Source organism: Poeciliopsis prolifica, unplaced genomic scaffold, assembly GCF_027474105.1.
Source record: "Poeciliopsis prolifica strain line A6 unplaced genomic scaffold, Auburn_PproV2 SCAFFOLD001, whole genome shotgun sequence".
Lineage (NCBI taxonomy): Eukaryota > Metazoa > Chordata > Actinopteri > Cyprinodontiformes > Poeciliidae > Poeciliopsis > Poeciliopsis prolifica.
This window is the reverse complement of record NW_026562376.1, coordinates 18,579,021-18,590,125: the sequence shown is the minus strand read 5'-3', so window position 1 is coordinate 18,590,125 and position 11,105 is coordinate 18,579,021. Positions and strand designations below refer to the sequence as shown.

Genomic DNA, 11,105 nt, shown 5'->3' with positions numbered 1-11,105 from the left:
TCTTCTCTGACTTTCACACTATGGCGTGTCACACAAATAGCCCATCAGACATCATTTCTGTAGCTCTGTGATCCCCAAACAGATACCTGGGAACTTGTCCTCATGTGTTAGTGTCTTACAAAATGTTTGGATAGCAAACTAAACTGCTATTAATTGTAATCGGACTTTCCTCTTTTTATTATGCTTCCCTCAAATGAATTGGCTTTTTGGAATCTTTATCATATTCAAAGATTCACCAAAGTTGGCAGATGTCTCAAGTCTTTGCGAAAACTTGAGACGTATTTTAAGGTTGTCGCAAAAGTCGCAACAGAAACGGCTCAATGGCGCCATCTGGCAACTTTCAAAATACCATCTGCAGTGACCTAGCATCATCGTAGAGGCATTACATTGTTGTAGAGCTCCCCAAGACACAGAAAATTCAAATAACATCATAGTTCAAGTCAAACAGGAAGTCGGCCATTTTGGATGGAAGTTTCGAATTTGGTCCCATTTTGGCCGTTTGCAGCCTTCACTTTTGATCAAACTCCTCCTGGGGATTTCAATTGATCGGCTTCAAACTTGGTTAGTTTGTTCATAAGGCATGGCCGATTAAAAGTTATCAAAACCGTCAGTTTTTGTGGTTACTGAAGTGGCGCTGCCAGGGGTCAAAGTTCACATACTCTCCATGAAACACAAAACTGTTGCATGTTACATTCACAAGCAGTAAAAACTGCTCAAGATACTGTAAGAGCAGCTGTGAAGGGGGGGACCAATCAAAGTTTTTGTCATGGGGCCTAAGATTCCTGGCAGCACCTCTGGGTGTGAAAATGAGTTTTATTCAGATTACATTAGCAGAAACACAGGAGGAAGCATCAATATCATTTTTAGGAGTGATGCAACAACTATAAACAATTTATTCAGGCTGAATTTGAAATATAAGAGGAGACACATGAAACCTATGAATTGTTTTACCAGGGAGTGAAGCTTTATTGAACTCCATACACAACCAAGAACACATATGACCTAATATTTATCCAGTCAATTAAGTTACATCCACATGCCGTACCTTGAATATTTCTTTATCTACGTACAGCAAGTCTTGTTCGTCGTCCATTAAAACTCTAATGGCTGATGTTGATACTGTCACTGTCAGAGAAACATATTATTCACAATAACATTCAGAAATATAAAAGTAGACAAAACTTTGCAAAGGTTTTAGTGGTAACAGTAAAAATCTTTCTGTTTTGGCCCAACACTGAGACGTTTCAGCACGGAAAACCTGGAAAACAAAAATCTGGTCTAAACTGTGAATGACTCTTTCTTTTCCTTTTCTGCTGCCAGTCGTCTTTTTCCCCATTATGCCAGTCAGATGTTAGCAGTTTTCTGGACGTTGAGCTTTCTTTGCATAAACTGACTCCAATCGGCTGCCTCAGTCATGCTTCTCTACCTGAGGCTCTGTCAGGTGTGCACAGTCTTCAAGAAATATCAGGTTTTTTGACTCATTGAACTTTGAAGTATTTGCTGTCCTCCAATTTAATAAAAGTACAATTTAATACTTTTTTTCAAGAGAAGATATACTTTTCTCCCCGAGTTCTCAAGATATTTACAAAAAAATCTATATAAAAAAACACACACACATTTAGCCTTTTCATAAAAGCTAAAAATGTTCCAAAATAGATCCCACTGTTTAAATCTAAATTTGTATGACCCAAAAAAGAAAAAATACAGCAATAAATTACACAGTGATCACTTTCCCCTCCAGTCTTCTTGCTCATTTCCAGCAGCTCGGCTCGTCTTCGTCTTCCTCCCTCAGTTCCTTTTGTGCTTCCTGAACAGGGCGTAAAGGACCTTCAAGGTGGCGGCGACATCCTGAGAGACGATATCTGTCACAATGTTCACAGGACAAACGTTACGTAATCAGCCAGGCCAAGTCGAAGCGGTGCGACTGCGACGACACTTTGTGGGCATTAGCTAATAGCTCCTCTTACAATCCACTCAGGCAGGTCAACAGATCAGGAGGACAAGAAAAATCCATTAGGCAGAAATTTGATCTCTCTGTCCCTGGTGGGACTCAGTAAGTGGATGAACGTGACATTAAGATTGACTCCATCGCTTGCTCGAATAATTAACGCGCTCGGCGTGCTTCCGTTTAAAGGCCTTTACTCCTGGAATTCCTCCTTTCATTACAGCAATTACGCCATTAATTAAAAAGACAGTAAAAATGAATTGAATTAACTGCTACCTCTTGGACTTAGATTAATGGTGCCGGGAATTTATTTTAAAGTTGAAAAGGCGCCGTGCGTGTCCGGTGGAGAAGACAGTTTGAGTGCTTGTAAGAGGGAAGCTGAAACTCAGCCAGCAGATAATCCAGTCGGTGATGGATCTGCACAGAGGAGAGGCTGACCCGTTTGGTTATTGATGGATTCGTATCCATCGATACCAATTGCTGGATCAATATCAAATCAATCCGTTTGGTATTGATGGACTCAGGTCACTGCTGCTCCTGTCTAAAGGAATGACGGTGGTCTGAGACTGAGAAAATCCTCTTCATGCATAAACACTGAGACACGCTCATTTATATTCCCTGAACAATTTCATCTTTTCCCTGTGAAACGCCGTCAATCCCACCCTCCTCTCCAGCGATTAAATCCGCCGTGGACAAAGCGTCCCGCCTGACACACAAACAGATTTTTAGCTTTTCCCATTTCAGCCGGATAAACGCTCCTGATAGAGGAGATAATATGAATTAGTTTGACACTGCTGTCTTGCAGCCGGGGCGCTTTCAGCTATCTGACTCGGTTTGCAGTAATTTTACAGACAGTAGATTTTGTGCTGTGTTGCGATTGTGCTTTTTGCTCCTCTACAAAGTGGCGTCATTTTCCTCACCTTGCGGGTCAATACTGGGCAGCTGCAGGCCAATCTCATCCAGGAGACCCAGAGCTAACGTCACATTATGAAGCTGCGGTCCAAAACAAAGCACAAAGAAATACCACACATTTGTCAAAGTCAGCTTAAATAATGGTAATTTACAATTAATGTCATTTGAAACTGGATTTATTTAAAACACAAATTATGTTCAGTTATAACATCAATATTTCGTTTTGCGGTTGCAGGCACGCCTTGTGTTTTTTGTATTAACTATTAAAAACTCTTGGTAGTAGGTGTGTGGAAAGTCTTTAACATATCACTACTAAACACCAGGCACAAATATATGTTCTCGACTGTTTTTAAATGATTGTTTATATCATTTTACCATCTATGTTAGTGGATATTGTTACCCCAGTGAATTATTCATGAACCCGTCATACGTCAGATAAAAGAGGTTTTACATTCACAGGCCACATCCTGTTGGCCCAATGTAAATTAAGATCAAAGATATAAAGAGTGCTTTATGACGATAATTGCATAAATACATTTGATCAAAACATCATAACAGGCACTTGTGCCTGGTTTTAGGAGGTTAGATAAGAAATTAGATACATAAAAGCAAAGGTATTTAGAAATCCTGGTAGAATGAAGGACTTCATCCAACAACCGTTTATTTTAAATATATTAAAAAATTCACGTTAAGATGTTGACATCTAATGAAAAGAAGAGTTCAAACTTTTAAAAAATCACACATGCCCCACCATCTCAGCGTCGTTAACAGGGGTCAGGTGGAAGTCGACCAGCGGGATGAAGAAGCCTTCCAGTTGACCAATCAGCAGCAGCAATATCACTCCATCAGCAAACTGGGACAGAAACACGGGGCTTTGGATCTCGTCCATATGCGCAGTGATAAAATCTCAGGAAAGCTGAAAGTCGGGTCTATTTTTATTACTCGGCAGCCTGTAATAAACGAACCTGTTTGTCCATATCAGCCACCTGCAGACCCAGGGTTGCCATGTTCTGGTTGACGAAGTGTAAGATGGCCTGAAAGTGGAAGTTGAGGAGTAAGTGAGTAAGCAAAGGTGCCATCGCCAAAGTCATCCACTGCAGTGTGAGTGACAGAAGGGGATTATGAAATCAGCCTCATAATAAAGTAGCATCTGTCATTGTCTGCAGCCAATACTGCAAGACATGCAATAAATTGGTCAAACAGCTGAAACGGGTTTCCTCTAGAGAGACAAAACTATGACAGTACATCATATAAACATGTAGGTCAAGCAGTATGGGGATTATTGGCAAGGAGCATAACTGCAATGTCAGCTCATCAACAAATAACTTGTTTTGATGAAAAATGATCTCTTTAGTGGCCAGCTGGGCTTACAACACATCACAGATCAAATGTTTGAAATGTTTTAAAGGACATAGTTTTGCATCAAATGCTTCTGTCTTTACTTTACTGGATCTCAGTGCTTCATTTGATCCAATCGCTGGTCATGAAATATTGGCAAACAGCACAGTTGTTGGTTTATTTGTGAAACTCCTAAACATCTAATTTAGCAAATCAAGACCAAGGCTCTGTTAGTAAAAGGATAGATTTTCAAATGGGGTTATTGAACAACACAGAATGGTGTTGGACCTGAGCGTCTCGTGGGAACCTTTTGGACACCTCAGGTCTTCAGAGACTCATTAGGACCGGCGCGGACAACATTTCGTTTCTACGCTCCCCGACTCTGGAACGAACTCCCTGTAAGCCCGACGTCCAGAAACTATTGGATTCTTTAAATCAGGACTGGAAGCATTATTAGCTCTTACAAAACACTTCAAGGCCGGATTAATACCTATGATCACTGATGCACAGATTCACATGCATTGCTAATTATGGAGCTAACTAAAGCATTCTGCTTTAATTACATAATTTCACATGATGGATTCAAAAATCAACAGTGCATTCATTTCTCATTGGCCTATTTGTGTGAAGAGATATTAAACTGGCTGGACTTTTTGTAGTTTAGATCTGCAACACAGGATAATCCACAAGCCCACACAGTACGAGTTGTATTTTATGTATTAACTTTACAAATCTCTAAAGTTGATCAACACCTTGAACAATGCCAGAATGTCTCCTCCTGTTCTTTTTTTTTTTTTTTACCTTCTTCACTGTGTTGACCTTGTTAGCCTCAAGCTTCAGCAGTTGCTCAATGGGATCTTCCCCTGGGTTGGTGAGACATCCAGAAAAATGTGTTAGTGGGCTTTAATGGCGTTTGGATGACATTCAGGATGCCACATCGGCTCAACCTCTGACCACTCTCACTCACTTTCAGGATAGCCGGAGGAGTCTGAGCCTGCATTGCTGCAGAACAGGGAAATAAATGTGATATGACTTCTGTTTGTTTTTGTTTTGTTTTTTTTGTCAATGAAATCAAAGTAAGACACAAGCAAGACGCAGAAATCCACTCACCTGTCCTCTGTCAGGACTTCGGTCTGCACCTCAGATTTGATTCCGCTCTTGCTCACCTGGGTGAAAATGAAAAGTCAGCCGAAGCTGTGTGGGAATTTCACCAGGCAGGTCTGGGGCTGAAAAGACTCACTTCTACTATGACAACGTCAATCTTCACATTCGGCGGTAGATTTAGATCAGGTTGGAAGGTTTTTGCTATGGCAACCAGCAGATGGATGGTAGCTAGGAGATCTTTGCTGTGGATGCCTGACAGGCAAACAACGGAGAACAAAACAAAAACACGCTCAACTTGGACTGACGTGACAGATCTCAAAAACATACTGTGTGGCAACTAAGATAAAGCAAAAGGACCTCGGACAAACAAAACAGAAGCACAACTAAAAGGGGCCATTTTGGAGAACGACATTCAAGGATGTTCTCAGAAACGGCTTCATGACTCAAAGGAAACAGGGACTCATCTTTAGCATATTGCAATATTTTGATACCTGTATCATTCTTATGCCCTGAAAACATGTCTGTTTGGTGTGTAAATGCAGAAAATACAAAGAAATAGCTGCATAGCTTTTAGCTTAATGGTACTGAGCATAGCAGCTAGTATGACGTACTGGACTTTGGTGTTATTGCAAGAGTACTTTCTGAGGTAGGAGGACAGCCATTAGTGAACTAACTAAAATTATTCACCTCACATCTGTTATTAGTATTAAGACCTCATCTTTTTTTCTAAGAACCATGTCTTTAAGACAAAAACCTCAAAACAAATAGACAGTAAACTGCACTTCATTGTCATTTTTAGGAGCTGCAATTTCCAAAACAGGTGTTACAGAAAAATCTGTGACCACAGGGGGCGATAGAGTGCAAATACTGGGTAAATTCTAATGCAGCTGGGATTGTATGACTCATGGCTCCTTTATTAGCCATTGACAGATAAAATATGATGTAATTACTTTGTATTTGAGGGTTAACACTGACCATCGCATTGAATCCCTTTGTGCTGTTATTACAATATGCAAACCAACTGTGGCTGTTTAATAAAATCGGTAACAGATTAAGAAATGGCCAGATTATTCTGAATAATCTGCGACCTTACTGCACAGGCCTGTAAATAATGTCAGAGTTTAAAACAACTATTTTTCAGAGTTCTAACACCTCATCACTACAATCCGGGTGTATTTATAATATTTAACCCTGAAATAAGCCCCTGCGGTCACAGGAAATGATGGGTCACACATTTTTCTGTAACACCTGGATTAAATTGAGAGTCACATCGCTCTGCATCACCAGAAGGTCACGTCATCATAAAAAGACAGTGCGCGCAAATTTCACATTGAGACAATCATTTGCTTATAAAATCCGGGGAAATTTGCCATGTTGTCTTGGTCTTATTTTCCTCAAACCAACTCGATCTCCCGTTTTAAATTTCTTCCAGCTGGTGTGAGTTTAGATGGCACCCTCAAGCTTGCACCAAAGCCTGTTGTGAAATGAAGCTGAAGTCGGTGCCAGACGGGGACATTTGTTCCCTCGTTGCTTTTTGTTGCCGAATCCAAGTCGACTTGCGTTGACTCACGTCTGACGTCCCATTTGATCGGGCAGCCGTCCTCCACACCCAGCATCTTGTCCAGCTCTTTCATGATGGCTTCCAGCTTATGGAGCTGAGAGGAGCTGGTCAGCGCTATCTCCTCCACGTCTATCTTCACGTTGCCCAATGTGGCTGCGGAAACCAGGAAGACATTGTTTCTGAGCTCGGGGTTAAGCTTCTGCGACTGCCCGTTTCATTTGTTCTCGATCCGCTTATTGAAATCACGACCGAGTGATTTGATGGGACATCAAGCGTGTTACAGCTCACCCAGCAGGTGATGAAGGACGAGTCCATCGTACAGATCCTCCTCCAGACTCTCTATCACGATGTGCTCTGCTTTCAAAGTCTTATTGATCCAGTCCACCAAGGCCTCTCAGGACACAATTAATCACACAGTTAGAAACATCAAACGCCTCATCTTCTCACAAACGTTTTTCTTTTACCAACGCAGCAGATGAAAAAAGAAAACAGAGAAAGAAGATAACAGCATGAGAGCCTGGCTGCTTTTTTAAACGAGCTTTGTCTATTCTCAGAGACGACGAAATGGACACATATGGAAAAATCTGCTGTTTCACTTGCATTTTCTTTTTCTAATTTGAGCTTTTTATTTACAACATTATGGACCCAAAACACTTAAGTTGCTATTTTCATCTGCAACAAAGGGTTTTAAACTGCGATCCATCAGACTCCCCACTGAGACAGTCTGATCTGTCTCCTGTCACGTCTTATAATTATGTTCATTAAACTTTCACTAAGCCTTCCCCCTCTCCCTCTTATCAGGTATAATTGATGTTCGGTACCATACATTCATACGTAAAAGCGCATATATTTGTATTCAGTTACAAAGCTCTGATATAATGGTACCGTTGCAAAAAAAACATAACCTCGAAACTTTGCCATATTTTGTCATGTTACAAACCAAAAAAAAAAAATTGTATGACTTTTTTTACTTAAAAAAAACTTTTGAAATGTACGGCATCCATTTGGATTAGCTTGTGTAGTTTCACAGAGTTTTTAATTTCAAGTAAGAAAATCATTTTGGTAACTTTTACTTCCAAATCACGCGTGTCGCTCTGTCACACGAAATCTCAATGAAAATAAAAATGTGTCAGAATTTGAGGTTGTTACATGACGAAATTACAAAAAGGCAAAGAAAATTCTCGTGCAAGGAAATATGTATCAGAGAAAAGTCTTTTCATCAACAGAAAATAAAATAAATCATCTTCTACCTGCTTTAGGTTTTCAAGCTTGGGGTCTTTCAAGGATGTCGGCTGGATGAGCTTCCTCTTCTCTCCTGTGCAGAAGTGAAGACGTTTTATTAAATGATTTACAATAATCTGTTTTACATTGTCAGGAATCTTTTTTGGCTGGAAAAATACACTTAAATGCTTTATGGGTATCGGATCAAAAGGACCAAACAGACTGCGATTCCTGAAAATCATCTCTCGAATCCGCAGGGCTTTTATTTTCCCTTTTAGTCTTTTAATCTCGGCCAACTTTTACTATCAGCACCATTAAGGCATGAAAAAGGAATAAGATGGAAACTGTATCATATAGAGAGTCATATGTCAACTTCAGAAATGCTCTTATATTTCTTCTTATTGAGACATAAAAATGTATTCATGCCACCCGTCACAGTTACTAGTACCCATGACAAAGAAGTAGAAAAAAATTGTAATTAATTCACTTTAATTATGTATCATTCATCTACGTGGATTTTTCACTCGCCTGAATTTTTTTATGTTTGGGAGAAAATGTTTCACTTTTATTCAACCTCAATTGGGAAACTCCAGTTTGTGATTCTAAAGGAATGAAATATAATACCTGGAGTATACTTTGAAATCAGTTTGAAGGAAAATGGACAAAAATGGCAGGTGGGTGTCTGCAAACGATACAACCTCTACCACTTAATTTAAGACACGCATACCCTGAAAAGACTCCACCTCCAGGGCTTCCTCCTTCTTGTGGTACTCGAAAGCGGCTGCCTCCATCTCCCCTCCTCTGGATGGCTCGCTCACTTTGCTGACCTGTTGGCAAGAATCTGCAGAGGAGTCAGAGGCACTCAAACACCGTCTGAGGAAGAGCTGAATATGCAAACGGCAGCAGAATGAAGAAACGCTTTGTATCAGGCATGTTGGAAGGAAGTCCCTTTTTCAGAAATAGCTTAGTATGTCTTCATGGCAAACTGACTCCTGTTTCTGCAGGGGATCGATTTGCTGGAAGGGAGGATGTTGATTCCCCTGACAGGCAGCTTATGGCTGAAATGTCTACAGCATCTTGCAAATGTGTTTTCACCTCACTTTGTCAAGAAAAACAAACTTTTTGAAAAAACAGTTCTCCCCCTTGCCTGTGGTGGCGCTGCACTGAGAACACAGAGAATCACTGAAAGAAATGACAACGAAACCCTCAAAACAAGACATTGCTCTGAGATTTTTTACATTTTTCTTAAACAAAGTTGGAGTGGCGTTGGTTGTAGGAGTTCTCTCTTGACATTGGTAAAAGACCACCAGTGTTTGTTTTGGTTGTATTTACCCAGAATACCCTGTGCTCTAACCCACTTCCTGCTTTCAGAGCGGTCTCCGGTCCGCTCGGCATTCGCATCTGGATTCGAACCACGCCAGAGTTCTCTCCAACGAGTCGAGGCCGAACCTCGTAGGAGAACCAGAGTTTGCTTTTTTGTTCTGTCCACATCAGTTTGATTGTGCATTCACACCTCCACAAATGAACTAAACTTTCCCGACAAACGAACAGTCTGTGATGGACCCATTATTCAACAACGCAAAGAGAACCGCGAAACTACAAATCTGTGAGGATTTGGTTTTTCTGTATGTAAATTGGTGTCTGTGTCGTCTCGTCCGTCCTGATTGCTCCCAGCTGTGTCTCATGTTTCCTGATTACCCCTTGTTTTGTTTTGTTCAAATTTTCCAGCGATGGAGCTCCCAGCCTTTTGCTCACCTGTGCTGCCTGGACTTTTGTACTTGCTAGAAATATTCATGAAATCATCAAACTCACTGGCTGCCTCACTTCTCTGCTTTCGGGTACCAACAACCGCAAATCATGGCAAAACCAACCCTGTGCACATGAAGTGACAAGTACGTTGAGCATTATCCACTTATCCTAAAAGACTTGTTCTTGTAAAAGTTTTCTTCTCTTTCCAGTCACAATGCTCCTGTACTTAGTGTTGGTCCAATGCAAAATCCCTGACGAGATATGTCGAAGTTTATGAATGAGAGGTGCGAAAACATTTCCAAGTCACTCTAAAAGTTCCACTTGTGAAAGTCTTTCGCTGACAAACTGTGAACTTTCACCAAAAGATCTGAAACAGGTAGTGGTTTCTTAAAAAAAAAAAAAAGAAAAATCTAATCTAAAAGTCTGAACATCAAAATAGGAAATGTCAGGTTTGCTCACTTCCTTTTTGTCAGCAGCACACACAGCAGAGTTCTGGTGCCACGAAGCCCTGCAGGGTCGCATGGCTCTGCCTCGAACTCAGAATATTTCAAACCCCCATGGTTTCAGACACAAAGCACGGCGAACGCCCAAAGTCACACATCCTGACAAAACAAACATGACATGAAGCATGTCGAGCTGTAGTTTCCTGGATCCGGAAAAAAAAAGAGGAAACCCTCCGTGAGCAACTTTTCTCCCCCCCAAGCCCCACATGTGTTTTATGTACGTGTGGCTTCTATTTCCTGAGGTTGACAGCAACTTTCAAACAAGGTCGTAAACATAAAGACTTTCTGAATAAGCTTACCTTCAGCTCGCTCCCTGAGAGCAACCACAACAAGACCGGGGGAGTTTCTGCTGAAATAATCCCTCTAAAAGAGGTTAACTCCAAAAGAGAAACGCGCTAAAACCCGGAGTGCAGGATGTTGGAGGGCTGCTCTTCCATCTGAGAAGAGACACTAATGAGATCTGCGAGATCAGCAGGCCCAACTGCAGATAACTGTGAAAGAAAAAAATGTCATTTGAGGGTCATAAAGGAAGACAAGCACAACTGAGAGGATGTGGCATGAAGGAAGGTAGCACTTCCTCTTCCTTTTTTTTTTTTGATACAGGCTTTACAGCAGAGCGTTTCCACATGAGACTGTTAGTGTTCTGCGACACGATCTGTATTTGAGATTATGATAAACTCAAGTATGAGGTGAGAAATGTATGCATTGTTTGGAGATCTTCGCCTCCTGAACCCTGGCGGGTACGTGACGTCGCTGAGGCCCGAAGCGTTCA

The 11,105-nt window shown here is 41.0% G+C and overlaps 1 protein-coding gene across 2 annotated transcripts; it reads right to left on the bottom strand.

The window, feature by feature from the left end:
* Positions 1-942: 942 nt before the first annotated feature.
* Positions 943-10,859, bottom strand: parvg (parvin, gamma). Of its 2 annotated transcripts, none has more exons than XM_055028285.1 (13): positions 10,633-10,859; positions 8,809-8,922; positions 8,111-8,175; positions 7,149-7,251; positions 6,870-7,013; positions 5,436-5,551; positions 5,306-5,361; positions 5,163-5,197; positions 4,997-5,058; positions 3,823-3,891; positions 3,609-3,710; positions 2,866-2,938; positions 943-1,862 (listed from the first exon to the last, which is right to left on the bottom strand). In XM_055028285.1, exons 2-13 carry the CDS (start codon positions 8,870-8,872, stop codon positions 1,789-1,791), a joined length of 963 nt encoding a protein of 320 aa, XP_054884260.1. In that variant the 5' UTR covers positions 8,873-8,922; positions 10,633-10,859; the 3' UTR covers positions 943-1,788. The 2 variants fall into 2 exon arrangements, with proteins under 2 accessions (XP_054884260.1, XP_054884269.1); XM_055028294.1 differs by lacking the exon at positions 10,633-10,859 and adding an exon at positions 10,290-10,575.
* Positions 10,860-11,105: the final 246 nt, after the last annotated feature.